We start from the raw sequence: 26664 nt of genomic DNA, 5'->3' as shown, positions 1-26664 counted from the left end.
CTTACAAAATAGGTCTTTATTCTTAAATACATTTTAACAATGTTTCTGTTTTGCTTTTTCAAAGAACACAGCCATCTATTAGCTAAGAGCACTGGTATTCAAATCATTGTTTGAATAAAGCATAGAAAACCAGTTGGCAGACCCAGATGACCAAAAGGCAGTCTCGGGTAGCTCTGGCCCATAAAGTGGAAAATTACCCCCTTTATAAGCAGGACAGTGTGTCAGGAAAGAGAGAATCGGACAAGGCTGGCATGTATGGATATGTATACACGGAGAGCTTACTTTTCTAGCTCCTGACTCAGGAAGACAGATGGCCACTTTCTAAATACCCCACAGAAAAGGAACTGAAGAGAGGGCGTATCAGAGACCTAAAATGTTCCAGGAGAAAACCCTCTCAGGCTGAGAGCAAGCCCTGAGGGCACAGGGTCAAAGCAAGCCTAAGGCCTGGGTCTCTTCACTCACCAAGGTATTTTGCACTTGAGGATTGCTCTAACAACCATGCATACTAAGTTAAATGCACAGGCAGAAACCACGCTAACTAAGCGTGGATCACTCCAAAGTTCCAAACACTTAGGGACATGGCAATCTGTGCTAGGATCTCAGAGTGAAAGAACCCTGCCTTGGCCACCACTTTCTTTCAACAGCTATTTAAAAGGTCCTGGTGTTATTTGGCTGCTAGGATCAATTTGCTTTAGCTTACTTCTTTTTTAACATTAAAGAAAGCAGAGGGTATCAGCGCTCTGAGTTACTACTCAGACTCAAACACTCAACAAAATTACATCCAAACAGCGACCTATTTCCTCTGTAAAACATCTTCAGGTCACCCAGTGTCAAAGCCACCATCCAAATACAAACTAAGAATTTGAGAGTCACATCTGAGCTCTGTAATTAAAAGCTAGTTGAGCCAGCACAGTGTCTATGCCACAAACAACAGCAGAGAGCCATCTTACCTCACTAGTTCCCTGTGCAATTCTGGTGAAGTCAGGTAACCAGGGGTGCCAGCCTGCTGCTCTGGTGTCCCTTCACTGCCCTCTGCTGGAACTCGGAGGGCCTTGCTTGCAGCATAGTGGAAGTCGGCCACCTCACTCAGGCGTCTCTTCATGTCTTTCAACAAATTGATATGTGAGGGACTTTGAAAAAACCTTCTTCCAATACAACCATCCACAGGTAACCTTAAAAATGTAAGCAGAAACTGTAAGCTTTGAGCTGAAAATTATCTAAGTGGTGTAACACAGCAGTCAATTAGCAAGATACCTTACTATATTTACCTCAGAGATTATTTTGAGAAGCCAAAGAAATGGTGTATACAGAGTTCCCCTCAGCTGGTTCTGTTTCCATAGTTCTAATTACACATACTCAACGGTAGTACAAAAATATCAAACAGAAAATTCTAGAAGTAAGCAATGTGTGTGTGTGCATGTATGCATCTGTGTGAGTACAGGTACAAATATGCCATGGCATTGGTGTAGGAGCCAGAGGACAGCTTTCAGGAATCAACTTTCTCCTTCCAGTGTGAGTTTCTGGGATCAAACTCAGGTAACCAGGCTTGCACAGGTGGCACTGCTACCCACTGAGCAATCTTGCCAGCCCTAGCAATGATTTTTTTAAATCAATTTTTATTACAGAACGCTACTAAACTGAGCCTTATTTGGCAGCACATGTACTAAAATAGTATAGTGCTGTAATTGTTCCTCTCCTTACTACTTATAGCTGTTTATCTCTTACTAAGCCTGGCTTTGAAAAGAATGAAACATTACAAAGGCAGGACATCACCACCACCCGGAGAATAGAGAGTCTGGTTTTGAAAAACTCGAAATCAAACAGAAAATAAAGGTAACCAAGTCAGCATCTTTCTTTTATGTTTCACAGGAGTGAAAGGAAGGGGTGCTACCAGTGCACAATCCAGACAGGACAGGCCTTGTTACTCAGTAGAACCATGCAGCATCCCCATGCACAGCACCAGGCCCTCACTCAAATACTCTTCACAAGGTCTTGCATGGGCCTCAGAGAGGTCACACATGTAGCCTCAGTCTGGAGCATCTTCTCTCCCTATGCACCTCCAGAGGTTCCCTGCTGAACCCTGCCCAGCTCCCAGGTACTCTCCTTGACATGTTAAGGACAGAGGAAGGTAAAGATAAATAGCCACAAGATAGCCCAAACTCCATCAAGATCAAGGCTAGTAGGTACTGAGCACAGAGAGTCCTCGTTGCATCAGAAGACAATGGCTAACCACACTCCACAGCACACAGATGGGAATGAGCTGCCAGGAACTACTACAGTACTGGGTCCCATACCCATATTGTGGTCCTGGGCGATGAAGATACAGGAGGAAGAACTTCTGCCAAATGAGTGGCAGAAGAGGGTGATCAGAAGGTGTGACCAGAGCCTGGTGGGCCCAGCGGTAAATCAGCAGCCTCTGCAGGGACGGGACGATGGGCAGCTTCAGCTGGACCTGGGCTTTCTACAAGAAACCAGAGCATTAGCAACCCCCAAAGGAACAGAGTCAAAATCACTTTGCTCTTTCTAAGTTAAACATTTTGTTTTCACTTCAGTAAGAAACAGCCATCTGGACACTTTCCGAGCCTGTTGGCTGACATTTTAACCTCTTTGGCAGCAAGACATGGGCTCAGGTTTTTCTGTGGAGATATTTCAAAGATCCCAGAATAAAAATCTACCTGAAAGTTATCTAAAACCCTGGGGATAGAGCTCAGTTGAGAGCACACACTTAGCACGCTGGCGCTGTAGTAAATGGAGAGATAGGAGTAGGAGGGTCAGAACTTCAAGGTCATCTTCAACTACAGTGTAGATTGGAGGACAGCCTGGGGATGCCTAAGACCCTGTCTCAAACAACAACAACAAAATTCTAACACTAACCTCATGTTCATCTCTGAAACTCCTTTACATGAAAAATATTACACTGTCTTCCCAGTCATGACATGGCTGTGGCATTCTTGAACCCACATCAGCTATACCTGAACACATCTGCACAACACTGGGTCCAACAACATACTCTCACGGAGAGAGGAGAGGTTCTTAAGGCTCAACCTCCTTGAGGATGGAAAGGAGAGCGAGGGAAGCCTGGATTTTTGGGTTTTGTTTTGTTTTTTGTTTTTCCTTCAGTTGAATAGCCACTGACAAGGCACCCATGCTCCTGTAAATAAACCTAATTAAACTCACTAGGCCACCAGGGAGGGGGAAAAGGTCAGTAAAATGAAGAGGAGCCAGCTGAGAAGCAGAGGGATCAACAGGACAGGAGAGGATGAAGAATGGTTAGAATATTGTCAAAATATAGTATAGGTGCCTATGAAATGTCATGATAAAACCCACTATGATCACTACTATATGCTAGCAAAAAGTTAAGTAAAATTTTAACTTCAGAGAGCAAAGCAGTCAAATGAAACAGAAACCAAAGATGAATGTACCAAATTTTATCAAACTAAAAATCTAAATTTTAATAAGGCTTTTAGGGAGTGAAACACTCCTTGACAGGCTCTGAAACCTGCACAGTCTCTACCCTGACTCCTGAAGATCTGTAAATCAGAAGCCTTAGCCAGCTTATTTCACACACTGGCCATCAGGAGTTTGTAAAAAAAAAAATTCCTCACTCAAATCCAGCTGCAGAGACTAGGAACTTCTCAAGCAAGCATCAGGAATCTGATTTTTAACAAGTTTTAAGAAGGGGTTCCTGATACACTTGGGACACAAGGGCAACAGCAATTCATAGCAACAGCAAGCGCCTCCATGACAGGGTGGGGACTCTGAGAAGCCAACACACCCTTCGGTTACACAAGGATTTTAGATGCTGAATGGTGGTTGCACTTGGTGAATATTCACAGTAGAAAACAAGGAGGAGTTAACCGGCTACAGTGAGTGGCTCAGCTTAGAGTGCAAGGCATCTCCTGTAACTCAACCGCACACCATGACTGACCTTCAGAGCTTGCTCAGGGGTGAAGGCATTTATAACCAATTCTCCTTCAACGACTCTTCGAAGCTGAGAGTCCTCTTCAAAGATGGATTCCATGTTCAATACAGTCCATGCAAACCAAACCTGTAACACCAAACAAAGGGGAAGAGAAGAAGCCACTAATTCCGACTGATGGATATCTCCTGCTCACAGGTGTAAGTGTTTTCTAGGGCTGGAGGTATGACTCAGTGATGCAGCATTTGCCTAGCACGCACAAGTCCCTGGGTTTGATCTATAGGACTGCAAAACACACACATGCAGTTCTCAGGCAACAAATATTGGGCTTTGAAACTTCCTGTGTACTTAGTATGTGTCTATGTTCTTGTCACATGTATACATTTAGACAAAACAAGTAATTGAGAAGTGCTAAATTCTTCTAGAGCAGTGGTTCTCAACCTTCCTAACACCATGACCCTTTAGAATACGTCATGTTCTGGTGACCTCCAACCACACCTTTAATCCCAGCACTCATGGAGGCAGAGGCAGGCAGAGTGCTGTGGGTTTGAGGCCAGCCAAGATGGTCTGCAAAGTGAGTCCAGGACAGCCAAGGCTACACAAAGAAACCCTGACTCAAAACAAACAAACAAACAAACATATGTGTATGTGTATGTATGTGTGTATGTATATATACACATATACATATATAGATATATGTGTGTGTGTGTGTGTGTGTGTGTGTATATTTGTTGCCACTTTATAACTGTAACTTTGCTACAGTTATAAATCATAACGTAAATATCTATGTTTTCTGATGGTCTTAGATGACCCCTGTGAAAGGGTCGTTTTACCCCCAAAGGAGTCACAACCCACAGGCTAAGAACCACTACTCTAGGGGAAAATGATGATGACTGCATTTGGGGGTGGGGTGCTGTACCAGAGAATGTTCTAGAGCTAGGCAGGAAAGATGGCCCTTTAGTCTCAGTAAGGCAGAAAAACAGAAGTGGAGAGGTGGGTACACATCCGTGAGGAACTGTGTCAGCTCAGGCCCTGGAGGACCAGCTAACAGACTGAAGGACGTTACTACTGGCTTCAGGAGTGAAGCAGCATGATTCACGCAGCCTGAGCCTGGCAGCGACGATGAGACAGCTGCTGAGCACTGGCTAAGAAGGCCTGTTCTGAGTGCTTTACATACAGACTCGATTATATTCTCAACTGACGATGAGGAAACTGAAGACAGAGAAGTAAGCAAGCAGCCCAAGGCACAGAGCTAGCAAGTGGCAGCATCACTCTGAAACAGGGGCCACCTACCCCTAACACCCACTCTTGATCTCTCTCCACGCAGCCCCTGACTTAACCTCAGCAAGGATGGCAACAAAATTAAAATTCACAAAGATTTTAACAGCCCTTAGTAGGTTTCATACCTGCGTGGACATGGACAAGCCCTCCACGAAGGAAGGTGTGATGTTGCCTGCCACAATCCAGCTCACCAAGGAGGAGAGGAGACTCCGGTCACAGTGGTAACCCAAAGCATTCTGCATGAGGACAAGAGTTGCAGCAAGGAGTTTTCAAAGAGCCTGACTCCCCCAGGCGTCAGCAGTAACCTCTGCACTGGAAGATTCCAACAGGACACAGACTGCATGGTGTAGCTGCATTCAGGATCACGCGCTGTACTTAGAGTCTGGTTTCTATGTTCATCGCGGACTGGGCTTTCATTCTTTATCATCCCCTTAACTGTTTTTGGTGTCGGGCTAACACCAGCTCATGGAGTGAGTTTGGTAACACTCCTCCATGAGATTCTGTGGAAGAGTCTGGGGAGCGTTACGGTTAGTTCTTTTTTAAAGGTCAGGTAGAATTCAGCAGTGACCCAGTCATGAACAAAGTACATGACGTACATGTATAAAAATATTATCATGAATGTCATGACTTTGTATACATACTAACTGAAAAAAGACTTCAGGAATGGGACTGTCTGCTGCAACAATCCCAGGGTGCACCACAGAGACAGGTACTAAACACTACAGGCTCTCCTTGGCGTACTCCTCTATGCCTTCCCTCAGACTATAACTACTGAGATGAGACAACATTAAGGTGTAATTTGTATAAAAATAATAAAGATCTGCCAGAGATTATTACCAGGAACTGAATATTTAGGAGACCCTTTTAGCACCTAGCACCTAGCCAATGGCTGGAAGGTTTTCTTACAGTTACCTTGTGCTGTTGGTAGAGCAGCTTCTGCACACAGTCTTCCTGCATCAGGTGAAAAGCTGTTTTACACAAGTGATCCATGAGGAAGAGAATGGGCTGCTCTCGGTACCACAGGTGCTGGCTTATGAGCGCCTGGATCCAGAACTCCAACACAGCCACGGGGCCTACCTCATTAGGCTGAGTGCTCACACATATGTGTGCCTGTGAAGAAGGACCTCAGGTGATACAGACGGTTAACAACTGCCCGCCCTCCCACATTAAAATGCATTCCAAATGTATCCACGCCCATGAAAGCCCTACTCTACCAGCCTTGCCATACTCTAATGCGACACACACACACACACACACACACACACACACACACACACGCAACTTGTAAGGGCTCTGACCTGGATCATGCTGTTGAGAAGCTTCACATTGTCCCCGTGGCTGGTTCCTGTCAGATGCTGTGCCACCTTGTGGGTGACCTGCTGTGTGACCCCCTGAGGAACACCACTGTCCAAGTGTAGGAAGAGGAGAAGGTTCGACAAAAACCTGTGGAGCACATAGCCAGGTGTGGTGGCGCACACTTCTAATCCCAGCACTCGGGAGGCAGAGGCAGGTGGGTTGATGTAAGTCCGAGGCCAGCCTGGTCTACAAAGTGAGTCCAGGATAGCCAGGGCTACACAGAGAAACCCTGTCCCGAAAAAAAAATAAAAAACAAAACAAAACTGTGGAGCACAAAGGATCTCAAGCCTTGCGTTCCAGACGGGCAGAACTGTAGCAGTGGGGCTGCGTTTGCTTGCTTTTTCTCTTGCTGTTTTGAGACAGGGTCTCATGGAGCCTAGCTAATCTCTAAGTTGTTATGTGGCTGAAACTGCCCTTGGAAGGCAGACCTCCCAAGATGCTGGGACCACAGACATGTGCCACCACAGCAGACTTGGGCAAAGGGGCGATGGTGACTAGGGATGGACTGTGAGTGTACTGGGCAAGGCTCTACCACTGCTTTATATGCCCAGAGCTCAGAAAAACGTTAAATTAGTTCCACTTTTAGAATACTGTACTATTTAGATATTCTGATAAATTTTCAAGGACTTCAGAAGAACAAATGTGTGTTGAATTAAAAGGCTCTACAGCACTGTAATGGACAGGTCCAAGTCAAATACATACAGACAAGTTAAAGGGACCTGGAAGAAAACACCTTGAGATTGCATTATCCCCTCCATATCTTGGACTCCTAAGCAGAGATTCTGTTTCCAAGTGTGGAGGATGCTAATTTTAATTTTTAAAAGTATCCCAGCCCTAAGCCTTTCTACTAAGGTCAAATCTCCAGGAGTATGGGAATGCAGAACCAGGTAACACCCATCAGCAAGTCAATCTGAGAAATACTGAACCAAAAGCATTCATAAGAACATGGACGCCACCCTTACCCCCTTGCGCACACTTCCCACTCTAGCACCACTGGATTCTTACCTCCCCTTTCAATCACTCTTCATAAAGCCCCAGGTGGTCAGCTCCCTGCCTCCTGGAAAGGTCATCTCTTCCCACTTTTGCATTCATTTTATCTGCCTACAACCCGTAGACTACATAAAATAGTATGCTTTGGTGTTGGTACCACTGCTGATACACATAAGGACCACTGTTCCAAGAGTTTCAGGGAAACAAGTGCTCTTTTAAATACTAACAGGCTTCTAAGCAATTATAATTTAAGTGAATAGGAAATACCTTTATAAAAATAAAACTAGAATCATTAATCTAAACAATGCTCATCAACTACATTCTAAACCTGAGTGCACAAGTTTTCTATCTCATAAAAAAAAATAAAAACAATCAACCAAACAAACACTATTGGGGAGCCAGCTGTGGTGACGCATGCCTTTAATCCCAGCACTCGGGAGGCAGAAGCAGTCGGATCTCAGTGAGTTCCCAGCCAGCCTGGTCTACAAAGTAAGTCCAGGACAGCCAAGGCTACATAGAGAAACCCTGTCTCAGAAAACCCAAACAAACAAAAACGTACTGCTGGAGGCTGGAGAGATGGGTTGGCAGTTAAGAGCATGTACTTCTCTTGTAAAGGACCAAGTATGGTTCCCAGCATCAGTGTCTAACAACCAGTTCCAGAGATGTCTGACACCCTCCTCCGGCCACTGCAAGCATGTGCCCATACTGCCACACAGACACACAAAGTATATGAAATCAGCAATAAAGATAAACCTTAAAAAATGATAAGCAGTCTATTAAACTGAAAAAAGAAGGTAAAAAAATAAAAATACACTTTAAATATATTGGAAAATACAACATGTATTTCTACAAACTGAGAGGAAAACAAAAACCAAACAAACAAACAAAAAACAACCAACTGAAATACCATCCCCTTTTAATTTACTCTAGAAACCAGAAACTAAAGCCATTTCTACCTACTGGGGTGCTACTGTTGTAGAATATACTCACTGCTCATTCTTCAGAAGGTAATACTGGCAAGGATAGAACAAAGGCAGAATCTTATCTAGGGCATGGACCACTGCTCTCAAATGCCTTGATTGGACCAGATTTCCCAACAGCGGGATGCCTTCTGCACAGAACTTCTCAATGCTACAAAAAAATGAAAGGGAAATGTGAGCACTCTGTACCTCATTCATAAAATTGTATTCCTAAAATGAAATACAAGCTTACAATACCTGGATTATCTCAGTTATCCAAACTTTTAGTGAATAACTTACACAGAAAGACTAGACTCGTAACTTAGAAATACAGAATTCTTAAAATCTCATCTATATTTTCTCTCATTAAATGAGAAAGTTGAAAGCACTGTGACCAAATTTACATGGTGCCCCAGGAACGAGATGAGAAGCCAAAGCTGGCCCTACTTAAGTGTCCCAGCGGCTACCGCAGCACAGGGAAGCTTAGAGCATGAGCTCACTCCGCCAGCCTGACTGCACTTGTCCCACACATTTTCTCTTCCTTTGCAATAGCTTATTATAAATATTACTGAATAATAATAAACAATAGTTATTTTGTTTCTTTGGTTGGTTGGCTATTTTGTTGTTGTTTCTGTTTGTAGATATACATATATTATTTTCCAATACATTTGTACTATATTTTGTATTTTCTCATTTTGCTGCTTTCTTTTTAGTTTAACTGACTTAAATGATTTATTTTTAGTTTGAATTTGAAATGTAATTATTTATTTGAACAAATATAGGGGGGAAATAGAAGTTGACCTATATAAAAATAAAGCTCCTCATTTTTCCAACTGCAAAATATAGTTGTAGGAGATTTAAGTAAAGTTAGGGGAAATATGTTCAATGGAAATTTTTAGCATCATTTTCAAATAATACACATGCCCAGGAATCAGGAGGCAGGTGCATACAAGTTGCTGTGAGTTCAAAGCCAGCCTGTTCCAAACAGAGGTCCAGACAGCCAAGGCTACACAGTGAGATCCTGTCTCACAACAACAATAATAAACATGACAGTCAGAAGCCACAGGAAAACACATTTATGCTATGGTTAGACTCCACACTGTGTTCTCATGATTACGTCTAACAGGAAAGATATGTTAGATAAAGAAGAAGCACTCAGAGGTGACCTCACAGATTGCTCAGGGTATAGGAGCAGGAGAAGCAAGTGGGTTTTCCCTACTTTCAAGATTTTATACTTTCCCTGTATTGCTTTAACTCTAAGAGGGAAAAGCCTCCAAAGAATAAAAGTTAATAGTACAAAGGGCTACTGTGTAGGAAGTACTTACAATAGTAACAACAAAATACAAAATTATATATGTTTTACATATATTTCATAGATTATGTAACTATACACTCTAAGAAGAAAGAAAAGTATTGAACAGAATAAAGGCTGAAATGGCTAAGAGCAAATATTTCCAGAAGGACAAGTCCCAACAGCCATGACAGGCTGGAGTCTGGCTCCAGGGGATCCACAGACTCTGGCCTATGCAGGTACCACACACATTATGGTGCACACACACACATATACACATTGTTTTTTTAACAATATAAATTTTTGAAAAAGAAAAAAATAATATCAATTTTAAGGAATATATTTTATAAACAACATTTTAGCATGAAAACGATTCTGGGTGCCCTTCTATTATTCTCTGCACTCTCCGTAAGGTTAAGGTTATGTACAATATAAGTCTGTCTACTGTACTCCCAAGCCTCAGAACACAGACTGGTTGGTTTGTTTAGTTATTTTTGTTTTTGGTTTTGGGAGGGTTTGTTTTGTTTTATTTTGTTTTTTTTCTTTGTTCGTTTTTTGTTTTGGATTTTTTTTTTTTTTTTGAATTTTGGGTTTTTTGTTTTGTTTTGTTTTTCAAGACAGGGCTTCTCTGTGTATCCTTGGCTGTACTGGACTCAATTTGTAGACAGGCTGGCCTTGAACTCACAGAGATCCGCCTGTCCTGCCTCGACCTCTTGAATGCTGGGATTAAAGGCCTGTGCCACTACAACCAGCTTATGCTATTTTTTCTTTCTTTCTTTCTTCCCTTCCTTCCTTCCTTCCTTTCTTTCTTTCTTTCTTTTAATGGGAGTTGCTTCTATTCAATTCACAGACTGTAGCTATGGAACCAATTCCAAAGGAAAACACTTACTCTCTGTCTCTCACTGCCATCAGTAATCAGTATGTACAGAAGAACCCAACAGTGAATAAGAACGGCAGCCCCAGAATAGCTACCGCATCCAGAGAAAACATGAAACAAGTTTGAAAAACTATAGTTAAAGAACCAACAACCCAGGCACTGTTCTATTGTGACTGGTTAAGCTTTATGAGGCCAGTCAGTACTGCCATCTCCATCTGAGAGGTGAGGGCCCCAGGGCTCAGGGAACCATTCTGGAGCCAGAGCTGCTGGGAACAATGTAGCAAGGACAGCCCTAGATAACCTTGTCCTTGTCCTTCTGAAACATTCTACATCACCACCCTCTCTTACCTACTTTCAAATTTGTCCTACCAGCCATCCAATCACCTCTGCTCAGTATCGCCCCATTTCCGCTTAGCTCACCTCCCTCACCAGGTGTGCCTTCTTGCATCCCTTCATTCTACCATATGCATCTACTGAGCACAAGTTCTGAGACACACAAAGGAGTAAGAAAAGTCGCCACCTTCTACAAGGAAGCTTTAGATGACCTATATATACATATTTGTTTTGGCAAATGAACAGGAATGAATTTGGGTATTACTCTCCCTTTATAAGCTAATCAATGAGGCTCATTATTTGGCCCTAACCTATGGGTTTAATGAAGGCCTCATGGCTGGAATGTGAACAGATAAGATTCTAGAACTCCTACCTACAAGCTACACTGGAGGTTCAGCATACAGTACCTGTGCCCAACAGCTGTCAGAGCTAAGGCAAGATAGCAGCCAATGGGCATGCCTGACTTCACAGCCTTCAGGAGAGGGTGGAACATGGGTGACTCTGTCATGTCAGGTACCGTGCTGGAGAAGGGAACACCTGGGCAGTTCTGCTGTCGTCCAAAATCATTTTTGTGTAATTTTAACCTTAAGATCAAATTCCAGGCCCACTGGTTAAATGAGGTCTCGGGAGTCTCTCCATATCGAACAATACTGGCCAGATATGAAACCTGAAACAATCATTCATTTTAAATAATATTAGTCATATATAAATTAAACCAGTAGCATCATCTACACCTCTGTTTGTGTCAATAATGCCCTGGGAAGAGAATGCGCTCCTCACTGCCCTTGGTTGATGCTTGCTGCACTGTATCACAGCACTGTCCCATTGGCATCTCCGCACTCCACTTACGTGCTTTGTGAGCCTGATCTCAGCCCAAGCAGAAGAATATAAAGGCTGATTCTCAAGAACACTGTGTTACACAGTCATCAAACCAGTGTTAGGGGACTCACAGATATCATTTGTCAATTTATCAGTATAAAGATAAATATCAAACTACCAATAATTTAGCTACCAATCTGCAAAGGATTTTAAAATGTCACTCAGTTCTCCTGAGTTGTACATCTGAGCTCCAATATATCTCTATAACCCAGGCCAAACTCTGAAACACTAATGATCACAAAAAAAATTTTTTTTTGTCATGGGTGGTAGGGCAGGCCTTTAATCCCAGAATTCAGGAGGCAGAGCCTGGCAGATCTCTGTGAGTTCAAGACCAGCCTGGGTGAGTTTCAGGACAGCAAGGGTACATAGTGACATCATATCTCAAAATAAGACAACTTTTAAAGAAAAATCTTTTAAAACTATGAAAATTAAATTTGGTATCTTGAGCTAGGCGTGATGGTGCACGCCTTTAATCCCAGCACTCGGGAGGCAGAGGCAGGTGGATCTCTCTGAGTTTGAGGCCAGCCTGGTCTACTAAGCGAGTCCAGGATAACCAAGGCTACACAGAGAAACCTTGTCTCAGGGAAAAAGAAAAGAAAAGAAATTTTAAGTTTGCTATCTTGAATTGGTAGAAATAAATCAAAACTCCAATCTCATATTCCCGGGCAATTTTTCAATGAGGACTTATGTTCTCAGTACACAAGAAGAGTGAGTACCTGTTTCATACTTTCGGAAATCAGCCCAGCATAGGGCTTCTGTGCTAGGTACTTCTGATAAGCCTCGAGGACTAGCAAGGCCACATCAGTGTGCAATGCTTGATCCAAATGAAGGGTACCCTTTTGAGAAAACAAACAAAAGCACAAACATAATATACCATCCTCATATAGTAAACAGTTCCTTAAAAAACAAAGGCAGAAAAGTAAAACAAGACTTTGGATTCATAAGATAAATGTTTCAAAAACCGTATCTCCTTAAAGTGAAATTACAAAACAACAACAGAACAAGAACAAGAACAAGAACACTGCACCAAGTCATGTCTAGCCTCGATCATCCCCAAGCCTCCCCAACAAGTATTAAAATGAAAGATGCCAGCAGCTATAGAGGGCTCATGTCCCCCCAGTCCCTGCCAATTGTTTGCATTCTGATCAATAAGCCAATTAATAAAACTCAGGTAATGAGGCAAAAAATATAACAGTCAAAATCAGTAGCATGTCTCTTAGGAGACAACATATAGCAAGCCCTTAATAGTAACTATTAATAATTCTGAAGTGAGGAATTAACTTTAACAGTTTCTCTAGCTCTCTGTAATAACTCAATGGGGAAGGATTGTTGATATTAATATCTACAGATGGGCAAATGATGCTCAGAGTTTAGGAAGCTTGTTCAGAGTCACACTGTCAGGAGGTCACTGAGCAGGGATCAGAGCAAAGTCAAACTCATAATTAAGGCATGTTGTAGAAAACAACTCTGGCGATGACATACAGGACAGACTGCAGAAAGAGGCCTGGGGCAGCAGATACAGTCAGGAGGAAATGAAGTAAGTAGCCAAAGATAAAACAGTGCATTCAAATGGCTTAAAGACACAGGGAAGATCTTTCTTTTTCTTGACTGTGTGTGCACATGTAAGGCCACTGGCCAGCAATCTCCATGGTGGGTCCACCTGTGTCCCTCTCTCCAGTGTGGAGATTACAGGCACCTGCTGCTGTACCCAGCTTTTATGTGGTTGCTAGGGATGGGGATGGGGTCCTCACGCTGTACAGTGAACACTTTACCAACTCAGTCAACACCAGGGCAACAGTGTTTAATATACGTACCTTCACTAGAGGATGTTCACAACAAAATCAGAAGTAAAGAAAAGATACTTTAGGGACTATAGCTCAGTGGTAGAACCCCTTCCGGGCATGTACAAAGCCCTAGCTTCAATCCCCACTGGAGGAGAAGGAGGAAGAGAAGGAGACCCTAAACTCTAACATAGCTGAGAGAATTTGCAGGCCTAGCAAGTGGCAGAAAGAGATGTTACTGCTTTAAGAAAACACTCCTGAAACTGATCCGTGTAAACTCTGTTTCTTGGGAATGGCATACCTGGTCAGTAAAGCCCCAATTCAGTCCTTCTAGGATCACACAGGCCAGCTTGTTCTTCACTGCTGTCAGACTGCAGTTCAGTAACCAGTCTCGAACCACAGCTATCTCAGAGGCAGAGGGTTGCCAAAGATACAATGGCAATTCTTTAAACAAGTATAAAGAAACCTTTTTAAAAAGAAAGCAATGGTTAAATTTAAGACTCAGGAACAATACTGCATTACCCAATACATTATTAAACTGCTTGCAATTTTTCCTTGGAAAGGATGTGGGGGTGAATTTGATTTTGAGGCAAGTAAAATTAAAATAATGGACAAACAAATAAAATGCACTTTTAAAACAATGACAGACCTAAAACACAGGCAATCCTTTGCAGAGGTCAAATCTTTTTATTGTTTAAATTGGTATGTTTCCATCCAGGTAAACTACCATACCAAAACACAAATTTAAAGTGATGATAAATCAGAATAAGCCACTGATTTTTAAAAATATTTCTCTTCTACACAATACCATGTAAAGATATTTCTATTTGCTGGAAAGGAATCTGTTGGGCCAGTAATAAGTCAATGTAAGGACAGATGAAACGAGATCAAGAGTTGATAATTTCTGACACTGGATGCTGGATACAGTCCTATTTATCATTATCACAGTGTATGTGTGTGTGTGTGTCCATCCCCTAGTCCTAAGTGTAGACAAGAACAGGAGTGGTGTGAGTGTGGATGGGGATCCTAGGACAAATTTGTGGCACTGGTTCTCTTCTTTTACCTTTATGTGGGTCCCAGGGATGACACAGGTCACCATGTTTGCACAGCAAGGACTCTGTATGCTAAGCCACCTTGAACGCCCTCTACTTTACATGTATTTGAAATATCTAGGTTAAAATGGGTTTAAAACCTGTTTGCACACACAAAAAAAGTCTACAACACAACTTTTTCATTAAAATTATACATACACACACACACACAAATTAAGAAAACGCAGGCTCACATAAAAAAATTTTTCCTTTAGGATGGTAGTCAGAAGCATAACTAACTTTATAATGTCTTACTCAATAGCCCAGGCAGTTCTGTGACAGTATGTAGCCTAGGCTAACTTGGAACTAACTCAATGTGATCCTCCTGTCTCAGCCTCCAAAGTATTAGGAATCCAGGTAGGAGTCCTGTGTTCAGTTGACTCCTTTTATGTTTTGTTTGTTTGTTTTTGTTTCTTTGGTTTTTCAAAACAGGGTCTCCCTGTGTAGCCTTGGCTGTCCTGGCCTCACTTTGTAGATCAGGCTGGCCTTGAACTCACAGCGATCCACCTACCGCTGCCTCCCAAGTGCTGAGATTAACAGCGTGCGCCACCACCGCCCGGCTCCTTTTACATTTTAAAGAGGCTGTTCAGTGAAAATACAATGCAAGTACTATGTGACGTTTTTCCTGGTGTGATGACTAATCTTGATTGCCAACGTAACTACATCTCAATCAACTAAAACTGATGCAGCTCAGCACAACTGTGAGGGATTTTCCTGCCTGGATCATTTGAGGTGGGAAGACCCACCCCTATATTTGGGCCTCACCTTCTGTGGCAGCATAGTAAAAGGACATGGAAGAAGAAAGATTTTGCCTTTTGCCTGCCTGACTTCACTCTCACTAGCAAGTACACCCATCCTGCTGCTGAGGCATCCCTGGTATTAGAATCTACTTCTCCGGAGCCAGCAGTTCTCTAGGAGTCCCCCGGAACTCTTGACACCAGACATCCAGCCTCATGGACTGAACAACTACCACACTCTTTCCAAAGAGAGACAGCCATTGTTGGACTACCTGGACCACAACAGTAATAACACCACCCTCTTATCCATATATAGTCAACCTATCAGTTCTGTTCCTTTAGAGAAACCTGGCTAATACTATCTGTGTGTTATGCTCTGCTTGTTTGCGACAACTTGATATTACGAAGTTGACAATGGCTTCCCAGTTCACAACCCTCCTATCTCAGTAGGTCATGTTGATGGTTGCTGTGGTGCACACCGCTAGGATCTGCTGAAGGAGATGGAGGCAGGCACATCATGAGTACAATGACCCACGTCACAGAGTTAAGTCTGCACAGTTTGCCAGAGCCATAGAACAGAAACTTCAAAACCAGAAGAGTCCTACAGGAAGCTGTATGTGTCTGACAGAAACCGTAAGCTAATGATGCTAGCTAGCAGTGGACTTTTGAACCATTCCCCTATCACAGAACTGAGACAAGAGTGCCCACTCCCACTTATACAGTAAAGGTTCTAGTCAACACCACCAAACAAGTAAAAGAAATACAAGGCATTAACAATTACACAGGAACACCAGCTAAGAATTCTAGTAAACAGCTGGCATCTAGCTGACAGAGCAATGCTACAGCACTTGCCCAGAATGCATTAAGCTCTGAATTCAATGTCCTGAGCTAATGAATCACACACTGGTAGGTGTGGCAGCAAACACCTGTAATCCCAGCACTCAGAAGGCTGAAACAAGGAATCACCGTGAACTCTAAGGCCAGCCTGGGCTAGCAAGACTCTGTCTATTAAAAAAAAAAAAAAAGGAGAGAAAGAGAAAGAAAAAAGAAAGAGAGCGAGAAAGAGGAAGAAAGAGGAATTCTTTCAGTAAACAACTTAATATAGAATTTATAAATATTTTAAATATATTGATGCTTTTACTGTACTGTAAGACAAAAAAAAATCCACACTAATTTTGCTTTAAGGGGTATATGGCTTTCATAAACAAAACTAAAACATGCATTCGGAAAATGAGCCAATCTTTGAAACTGCAAAATTGGCAATATGTGTATATAATTTTTATATATTTATAAAATAACATATTTATATAAATATATAGATATATTTATAAAAATAAATAAATTGATACCAATTTGAAGACTATAATCATACACATTCCTGGGCTCTAGACTCTGCACTGAAAACAGGGCTACTGAGATAACTAATGGTAAAGATGCTTGCCACCAAGCCTGACAATCTGAGTTGGATTCCTAGAATCCACAAGGTGAAGAGAACGACAGCCTTACAAGTTGTCCTTTGATGTCCACACACATGCACGACACATTTGAGATACATACACACCCATACACATACATACACTAAATAATGAATGAACAAAAATAAGAACTGGAACCAAAGTCTCTCAAAATATATTCATTGGAAATTATGGTCAGAACACCAGAAGGTGGAAGCAAATCAAATGCCCATCAACTGACAAACAGATAAATGAAATGTGATAGAGAAATTCAGTGAACTATTACTCAAGGTTTAAAAGGAAGGAAATTCTGGAAGAACTCATAGTATGCAAAGTAAAATAAGCCAGACACAGGAGACTACCCACTACAATAACACTTACATAAAATGTCTGAAACAGGCAGCTCCATGGAGATTAGGGAATGGGGAATGGCAGCCAAGGAAGGGTATGGGAAACCTTGTGAAGAGGGCTTCTCTGTGAGGTGACAAAGGGCTGCACCTACCCGTGCCTGGACTACAATCACCAGCACATACACCTTCACCAAGGCAGGTGAATTATATCCAATAAGGCTTTCTTTAAACTGTATGTGGACTGCAGGAGGGACTGACGACAGAAGGTGAGGACGATCCTGTAGAACCCACCCCACACTTGGGGCGTGTTGCAGGAGAGTCATTACGAGCAACGTCTCTATTATTGCCACTGCTTCATTACTTCAGGTTTTGGGGGTTTTTTTTGGGGGGGGGTTGTTTTTTGCTTGTTTTGGTTTTTCCAGACAGGGTTTCTCTATATTGGGACTTGCTTTGTAGACCGAGTGCTAGGATTAAAAGGCATGTGCCACAGATACCCAGCTACTTCAGGATGCTTTCAAAATGATGATGTCAACATTCTTACCATTCCCACTTGGTCAATGGTTTCTTGCACTCTATCCAGAAGGACAGAAATAATCTCAGGTTGAACAGCTGTGATGGACCCCAGAAGCTCTCGACCAACCTTTGAAAAGGTTTCTCTGGTAGACAGGGTAACATAAGATACCTAAATGAGAGGTGGGGAAAGAATTGATACTTTTTTTTTTTTTCGAGACAGGGTTTCTCATGTTATCTTGGCTGTCCTGGACTCGCTGTGTAGACTAGGCTGGCCTCAAACTCCCAGTGATCTGCCAGCCTCTGCCTCCTGAGTGCCGGGATTACAGGTGTGTGCCACCATGCCCGGCAAGAAATGACACTTTTAATACTAACAATCAAAACGTATTTCCATAGATTTTCCCCACAAAACATCATCTTGCATTGAACCTCACAACTTGTCAGAACTTGAGACAGCAAACTATCTCCCTGAGGCAGAAAGGGTTAGGGAGAGAGAACAGAAAACGACACCTATTTATTTACATCCATGAGTTAAAACGTATCCCAAAAAAGCACAGTGGACATGAGCCTGAAGCCACAGATACTTGGAACCCTGAACTAGGAGAACTGTTTGAGTCCAGGAGTTGGAGACCAGCTTGGGCAACATAACAAGACCTCATTTTAATAGAACAGATACAGCAAAGATTGAGGGAATGCCCTACCAATGACTGGCCCAACCCACCCCATGGAGGAGAGCCAACCCCTGACACCATTAATGATACTATGCTATGCTTGCAGACAGGAGCCTAGCAGAATTGTCCTCTGAGAGGCTCCACCCAACACCAGTTTGAAACATTTGCTGAGACTCACAGCCAAACATTGGGCTAAGCATAGGGAGTCTTATAGAAAAGGTGGGGGGGGGGTGAAGAATAAATGGACCTAGAGGTGACAAGAGCTCCACAAGAAGACCAACAGAACCAACTAACCAGGGCCCAGAGGAGCTTGTGGAGTCTAAAGCATCAACTAAGGACCATGCATAGACTGGGCCTAGGTCCTCTACACAGATGTAGCTGATGGCAGCTTAGTCTTCATGTGAGTCCACTAGTAAGAGGAGCAGGGGCTGTCTGTGACATGGACTCTGTTGCCTGACTTTTGATCACTTCCCCTTGGTAGGGGCTGCCTCACCAGGCCACAGGGGAAGATGGCAAGCTCAGTCCTGATGCAACTAGATGAGCTGGGGTGGGTAGATGGGGGGGGGGGGGGTCCCCTCTTCAAAGGAATAGGGGGAGGGGGAGGGGAATTTGGAGGAGAGGAGGGAGAAGGCTACAACCAGAATGTAAAGTGAATAAACAAATTAATTTTTTTAAAAAGATCTCGTCTCAAAAAGACAAAGTTTCTCATTCATAATGAAACAGATGAATATATAGCTTATTAATTTGAGGAAATCACTAAAATTATTTTTTAAAAAGACATTTCATAGAAATACACAATCTCTACTACCAAAAAAAAAACCTAAGTATAAAGCTTTTAAAATCTTGAAGTACAGGACTGTCCTCCAAGACAAACACCACCAGCTCCAGGATTTCACTGTGCCTCCTTACAAATGATAACCAGAGCTGGGCTTGCTGACTGCTGACATTCCTCAGGAGAGGAGGGGAAGAGAGATTTATTGGACCCACTCCTGAGTATCCAGCATTTCTGTGCAGTTTTCCTCTCAGTGCACATCACCTCAGGGTCTGGGCTCTCCAGTGAGACCCTTGGAGTCCTTGCATTTCTCCTGTTAGAGAAGGAGCAGATAAAAACTAAGAAATGTCAGGCTCTCAGCTCAGCTCGTCATCCTGCACATGAGAAACACAAGGCAGATTGACAAGTTCTATTTTTGCTTAAGATGGACAACTAATAGCAAAGCTAAACCAAAACTTCACTTCCCCTCATTTAAAGTGAGTTGAAAGCCATGTATCCATGTTCCTAGCAGGAGCACTAGGGTGGCACTTGGTGTGTGGCTATAGAAGACACAAAAGCTGCAATGTCGGGGTGTGCCAGACTATTGATTCCTAACCAAAAGTTTGCATCAAATGTCAAGAGACAGTAGTGGGAAACAGAATTTTAAATTACAGGTTTTCTAAATTCCCCACAGCTTTGATTCTCCATCCTATCCATAAGCACAAGCTGGAGCTCAGTAAGTCACATTTTTTAAAAAGCAGTACCCAAGAATGAACAGACACCAAAAGAAAGCATTCACAAAACTTCACATTCTAACCTCATAGATCTCCAAAACAATGATTTTTATGAAGTCTTCATCCACATTGGTTCTTCTGGCTCGAGCCATCTGAGCAAAGGTAGTCAGAAGACAGATCTCATCTGAACTATTCATGGAAGAAAGACACTTCTCAAAGCTCGCAAAACGCTCTGGGTCTGCAAGTTCACACCAAAAACATAAAACATAGAAGGAGACCCATATATTTAGTTATACTACCAGAAAGATGGCATAGAAATTATTTTTAAATTATTTGTTTATTTATTATGTATACAGTGCTCTGCCTTCATATACATTGGCAGGCTAGAAGAGGACATCCGATCACATTATAGATGGTTATGATCCACCATGTTGTTGCTGGGAATTGAACTGAGGACCTCTGGAGAAGCAATCAGTGCCCTTAACCTCTGAGCCATCTCTCCAGCCAACCATAGAAAATTTCAATTTACTAATATTTAAAGATTAAAAAGATCTTCCCCTTTCCAAATGGATCCCTACAGGATCAGAAGCTGAATCAGTTGGCCTCTGAGATTCCAAAACACAGAAATGTAATACAGACTCAGAGCAAAAAGCTAACATTAAACTATGCCTCAACTCTCAGAAAGCTATTTTAAAGGATTGAGTGAGGCAGAGAACACGGTACAGATCTGGAGGATATCCCAAAAGATGAACTTACGATTAGTGCAAAGCACTATTACTGCCACTAGGTGTCACTGTCAACCTCATGGGCATGAGTGACTCCATGGGGCTCATTTTCAGCTACAGGAATGCAGATACTCTTAAACTGTCCCAGGCAGCAAGTACTCAGCATAAGCACAGCACTCCAAACACAGGAGATGAGCTCATAAACTAAGAGTAAGGACAAGAAAGCGGCTGTAACACCAGCACATCATCCATTCAGCCCATTCTCAGAGGAAACTGTGTGAGCAGGGTCACACCTTGTCACTAGAGGTAGTTTTGATAACTCTGTAGTTGTACAAATAGCTATAGGCAGGCAAGTGGCTCATTTATGAAATACATCCCAGCCTGAGGGCAGGAAGTCCTTGGGAGGGAAGACCGATGGCACTATAGAGGAAACCTCGCAAGGTCTAGTCTGAGTCAGATACCATGCAAAGGACAAGTCTCTCAGCTGTGTCTGCCACTTCACCAGCAGTCAGAGGATCGGCCGCAAAACACACTTAGAGCTGGTAGCTCATGGTCAACTATGCAAACAGCAATGCAAGCGCCTCCCCAGCAGTGCAGAAACATTTTATGAACCAGAAAATTGCAAGCAAAAATGCAAAACAAACAAGAAAAAAAAACCCAACTTGAAACAGGAAAGCAAACAAAAACAGATTTGTGTATAACACATACACAAACACAAAGAATGAAAACTGAGAAGAATGAAGAAAAAAGTGAATGGCTGCAAAATTTTGCCAATAATATGGGGTTTTGTTCTTTGTTCTTTGTTTGTTTGTTTATTTTAGGTTTTATAAAGTTTGGGGTTTTTTTTTTCCTCTTCATTTGAGTTTTTTGTTGCTGTTGTTGTTTTGAGACAGTCTCTACATAGCCCTGGCTATCCTGGAACTCACTAAATCTGGCTGCCTCTGCCTCTTGAGTGCTGAGATTATTTTTTTCTTTTAAGCAATGCAGAGGTTTAGAAATTTAGAAGAGACTTTGGTATGTTTTTAGTCCTGTTAGTATTCTATTATGTTTTCTTCCATATTTTTTTAATATAAAGGGTAGTGGAGAAATATCTGTGCATCTAAGCAGGTAGTGTGCGTTTTCCTTTGTTTTGTTTCAGCTTTTGTACGACAGGGCCGCTCTTTATAGCCCTGGTTGTCTTGGATTACGCAGACTGGACTGGCCAAACAAGTGCTGGGATTAAAGGTGCGCATCATCACGCCTGGCTCACATTCTTTTTTTTTTTTTTTTTTTTTTTTTTTTGATTCATTATTTTATTTTACAGGCGTGGGTAATTCCACCTGCATGTACATTGGTGCAACACATATGTGCACTTCCGGGAGGCCAGAAGAGGGTGTTGGATCCCCTGGAGCCAAATCTGGTCCTCAGCAAGAACATTTTTAACATTATAACACAAATATCCTGCATTTCAGTATTAGTGTGCATTAAAATGTAATCAAGTTTTCACTACAATTAATTTTTGTTATTTTAGTTTGGGAAGTTATTTTGTTGCTGAGGATTAAACCTAGAAACTTATACGTGCTAAGTACACAATCTACCACTGTGTTGCTACCCAATTAAGTTTTTGAGGAATTACTATCTATCTCTTGCCTACTTCATAAAATCAATACAATTAAAAAAAAAAAAAAAAAACAGAAAAAGCTGGGCATGGTGGCGCACGCCTTTAATCCCAGCACTCGGGAGGCAGAGGCAGGCGGATTGCTGTGAGTTCGAGGCCAGCCTGGTCTACAAAGTGAGTCCAGGATGGCCAAGGCTACACAGAGAAACCCTGTCTCGAAAAACAAAAAAAAAAAAAAAAAAAAAAAGACCAGAAAAGAAAAATCAGTGGAGCACCTAGGCACAAACCTTAACAAATCTCAAGGCAACTGACAACTTGTTGATCTGACTAGAATGTTACACACGCAAAAAAAATAATAATTCAAAGTTAGATCGCTGTGCTTATTGCACAAAATTACTGACCTAATGGATTTTGGATTCTACCTAACAAACTGAAACAATGAAGCAGTCTCCTGAATGTCCGATCATCATGGCACAGCGCTTCTAAAGCAGGACCAAGGTGCGACCAGGAAGCACATGAAGGAAGAAAAGCTGCCCATGAAGTACCTTGCAGTTGCCTCTTGCACTCGGCCGGCTGCAGGGAAGCACAGAGTTGCTGCAGGTTCCCACTCTCCACCTGGTGCATGAGGTACAAGAGCTTCCAGAGCATCTGGACCGACAGCGTGCCAAAGGGCATCTCAGACATAAACAGCCAAATGCCAAGTCTACACATTTTAAATGGCAACAGGGAAAATGTTATAATTAGAAAGCTTCACCACACTAAGAAAGGGGAAGCAAGAAAGGCTCTCATACTTCCACATGTTTCCAACAGAGAGAGGCGGGCATCCTTTATCATAATGATTTGTACCAAAAATATTTGAGAGTTTTAAAAAATTTTTTGGAATATTTACACATATATAATAACATATACCATGGAAGAAACTGGTCTAAATATGAAACCTTGATGTTTTCACAAAGGCCAATATATGGAACTAGACTTCCATTAATAATAGGTGAATAGATAAAGAAAATGTGTACATATATACAATGTAATTTTATTCAGAATAAGGAGGGCTATTTGGAGAGGGACAAAGACAGAGAAGTAGAAGGGGCAAATGTGAACAAGACACAGTGGTTATATGTGGACAGTTTGTGTATACTTTATGTACAAAGCCCTAATGATAATTTTATACAGTATTTTTACTATGTGTTTGTTTAATTTTGCACATCACATGAGGTCAAATGTGGAATTTTCCATTTATAGCATAACATTAACACTAAAGTTTCTAATTCCTGAGCTTTCCGTGCTAGGGTTGCTCAACCTGCAAACATCATCAATTTATTCCATCCTTACAAAAACAAAGGTGTAGTGACAATTTTGGAACTTTGTTTCTTTAAAAAAAATACAGAAATATTATAAGAATATGTTCTCATTTTAATCCCAGGTGTGGGGATGTGGGACTGCTTTGCCCTGTCTGCAGCAGCTGACTATGATTTGCCTCATGCTTAGTAGAGACATGGTTGTGTCAGCTGCAGATAGCTTCTGTGACTGTGTGACATTGGATTCTGGGAACTTCTCAGAGGGTATATAAATGCAAGGGCGCTGAGAGATGGGGTAGGTGGTCATTGGTGATTCAGGGGGGTTGGTGCAATTTGTTAGTTGATTCAAGGATCTCTCTCTCTTGCCCTCTATCATTCTTTCTCTCCTATCTAGTGATAGGGGATGAAACTGGGGAGATAAAAAGTGGGAAAAAAGAGCCTACAAAGTAGCAAAGACAACAAAGGTAATATTATTATCACAAATTTATACATGAGACTTTCAGAAATATGGAGAATATTAAGAAAAAGTGCTGGGTTTTGAACCAAAGATCCTTTTCAATGAAAGGCAGTCTATCTTAGTTAGGGTTACTATTGCTATGATGGAACATCATGGCCAAAGCAATCTGGGGAGGAAAAGGTTTATTTTGTTTATACTTCCACATTACCTTTCATCATCAAAGAAAGTCAAGATAAGAACTCAAACAGGGACCTGGAGGCAGGAGCTGATGCAGAGGCCATGGAGGGTGCTGCTTACTGGCTTGTTCTTCATGGTTTGCTCAGCCTGGTTTCTAATAGAACCCAGGACTGCCAGCCCAGGGATGGCACCACCCACAATGGGGTGGGTACTCCCACATCACTCACTAATTAGGAAACACCCTTAAGGTCTGCCTACAGCCCAATTTTATGGAAACGTTTTCTCAGCTGAGGCTGCCTCCTCTCTGATGACTTACAACTTGTATCAAGTTAACATAAAACCACCCATCACAGAGGCTGTTTCCAAGATATTGATGTGTGTTAGGCCATGCACAGGTTTAAGTACAGCACAGATAAGGAAGCTAAGGCCAAGAATTTACCCAAGATAAAAAGTAGATGAAATACACTGAGTCATCACTCTAAGGCCCACATAAGTCAATGACTTCCATGCTAAGCTTGCTTCCCAGGGAGGAAGCTCTCACCAACTGTTACCCTATCTCTTACCTTTTGGCTTTCAGGACATGTAGAACAGCTCTGAGAAACAGCTCATCAAATTCAATCTGCAGTTTCTCCATGGAGTAGGGTTGTAGTGTTAACCCCATGCCTGTGCTATGGCTCACATACTGTGCCCAGTGGTCACTGACATAGCCAAGCGTCATCCTGAGCATGAGAGAAACAACATGGCACTTTTCAATCGCTCACTCAGCATCACCTTTACACTGCATGTGAGGACCAACATACTCAGTACATGCTAACCTCGCACCTACTACCTGCTCAGTGCTGAAGGTGACCTTTAACAGAGACAGTGAAAAATCAATCCTCGTGGTAATACGCTTTGCAGAAGGCATAAGGACAAGTAAATAAGTAAAATGAATAGTCTGCCTATGGTTGTATGTAACATTTCATGTTGGGCTGCACTCATAGCTATCCTCATCTGTACATGGGCTGCAGGGCACAGGAGACATATGTGTGCTAAGATCTTAGCCTTTTAAGGGGCCCCAGGCTTTGAGGGCATCCTATAAATCTTCATAAGGCTTACTAGAATAAATAAATGTAAATCGACTCAGTTTGGAAAACAAAACTGGTAAAAGAAGAGATTTTGCAGTTTTATGAACTTCTTTTTAAGAAAAGAGGTCGGAAAAAAGAATAGCCTATGTATGTGCTATAGAGAATGATCCAGAAAAAAACTGAAGATGTAGAAAAGGGTATAAAGTTGATAGAGAAAAGCAGTTCATAAACTCAAAAATTTTCAAACACTTGCTAATAAAACCATAAACATATCTTTCACTCAAGTACGTGAAGTTCTCCCAGTTGAATAGAATGTGACGTATTTATGTCTTTGAGACTTTCCCAAATATTTTAAACTACAGTAAGGAACTGAAGAAGGACGCTCGGGAATCATGCCAGTAAAGAACCACTGCCAGTCTGCATGGTTCAGCCAGTGACCATTCCCAAGAAAAGCAGCTGCAGGCGGAGGAGGGAGCACACCACACGAAGGCCTCTTCCTTGCTCTTCCTTGGCCCTTCTCCCTAGCATCAGCTTTGAGAATCAGAACTCTAAGCATTATGTAACAAATCAGTTGAATCTTAGATAATTAACCAAATATTTTCTTTTTTTAAAAAGATTTTGTTTGTTTGTTTATTATTTAGTGTTCTGTTTGTATGTACACCTGCAGGCCAGAAAAGGGCACCAGATCCCATTACAGATGGTTATGAGCCACCGTGTCCTTGCTAGGAATTGAACTCAGGACCTTTGAAAGAACAACCACTGTTTTTGACCTCTGAGCCATCTCTCCTGCCCTTAATCAAATATTTTCACTGGAAACATTTATAAAACCCCATCTAGCTGGTGAGAGAAGATGTAGGTACACATCCATCATCCTTCATGTGTCTAAGCAAGGGGACACCAGCACAGACGTGCCAACGGCACCATTACCTGATCAGGTATCCAATGCGCTTTACAAACTGCCTATAGCGGGCTCTGTTAAAGGTTTCTAATCCCACAGCCAGAAGTTCCACTAAGGAGTTGGCAAAGGCAAAAATTTTCATCATCTCCTGGGGCCTTGTTGTTTCAGGTAAATAATCACCTAGAAGTGAAACAGATAACAAGGAAAAATAAGTCCTATGACAAAAAGCTGCAAAACACAGCTGTGTAAGTCAGTAAGAAAGCCAGGAGCAGGAGGGATTAACCCCACCTTTCTTGCCCCAATATCAAAAAGGGAACTTCATTAAGATTACTGCAGTTAACCTAGGTAACGTGTGCACTAGCTGGCCTTCTTCATTTAAGAATGCAGTTAAAAAATTACCATCGCAAGAGAGGAGGTTCTGCATCAGTGGGCACAGGAAAACCCCTATCAGCAGCTCATCTAAGAAGCAAGACTTGAAGCT

General features: G+C 42.1%; 1 protein-coding gene across 1 annotated transcript in view; it reads right to left on the bottom strand.

Moving 5' to 3' along the window:
- Positions 1-26664, bottom strand: part of Epg5 (ectopic P-granules 5 autophagy tethering factor) — a 95896-nt gene that overhangs the window by 43732 nt on the left and 25500 nt on the right. Inside the window, exons 9-23 of the mRNA XM_051163706.1 lie at positions 26213-26363; positions 24782-24937; positions 22832-22989; positions 20048-20202; positions 17840-17980; positions 13968-14132; positions 12602-12721; positions 11414-11673; positions 8537-8677; positions 6499-6643; positions 6113-6310; positions 5326-5436; positions 3929-4048; positions 2295-2461; positions 951-1172 (exon numbers count right to left, since the gene is read on the bottom strand). Of these exons, the coding sequence (XP_051019663.1) occupies positions 951-1172; positions 2295-2461; positions 3929-4048; positions 5326-5436; positions 6113-6310; positions 6499-6643; positions 8537-8677; positions 11414-11673; positions 12602-12721; positions 13968-14132; positions 17840-17980; positions 20048-20202; positions 22832-22989; positions 24782-24937; positions 26213-26363 (2410 nt within the window). The remainder of the gene's footprint in view (positions 1-950; positions 1173-2294; positions 2462-3928; positions 4049-5325; positions 5437-6112; positions 6311-6498; positions 6644-8536; positions 8678-11413; positions 11674-12601; positions 12722-13967; positions 14133-17839; positions 17981-20047; positions 20203-22831; positions 22990-24781; positions 24938-26212; positions 26364-26664) is intronic.

This window comes from Acomys russatus, chromosome 20, assembly GCF_903995435.1.
Source record: "Acomys russatus chromosome 20, mAcoRus1.1, whole genome shotgun sequence".
Taxonomy (NCBI): domain Eukaryota; kingdom Metazoa; phylum Chordata; class Mammalia; order Rodentia; family Muridae; genus Acomys; species Acomys russatus.
Note: the sequence above shows the minus strand (reverse complement) of the source record. Positions and strands in the feature narration are given on the sequence as shown.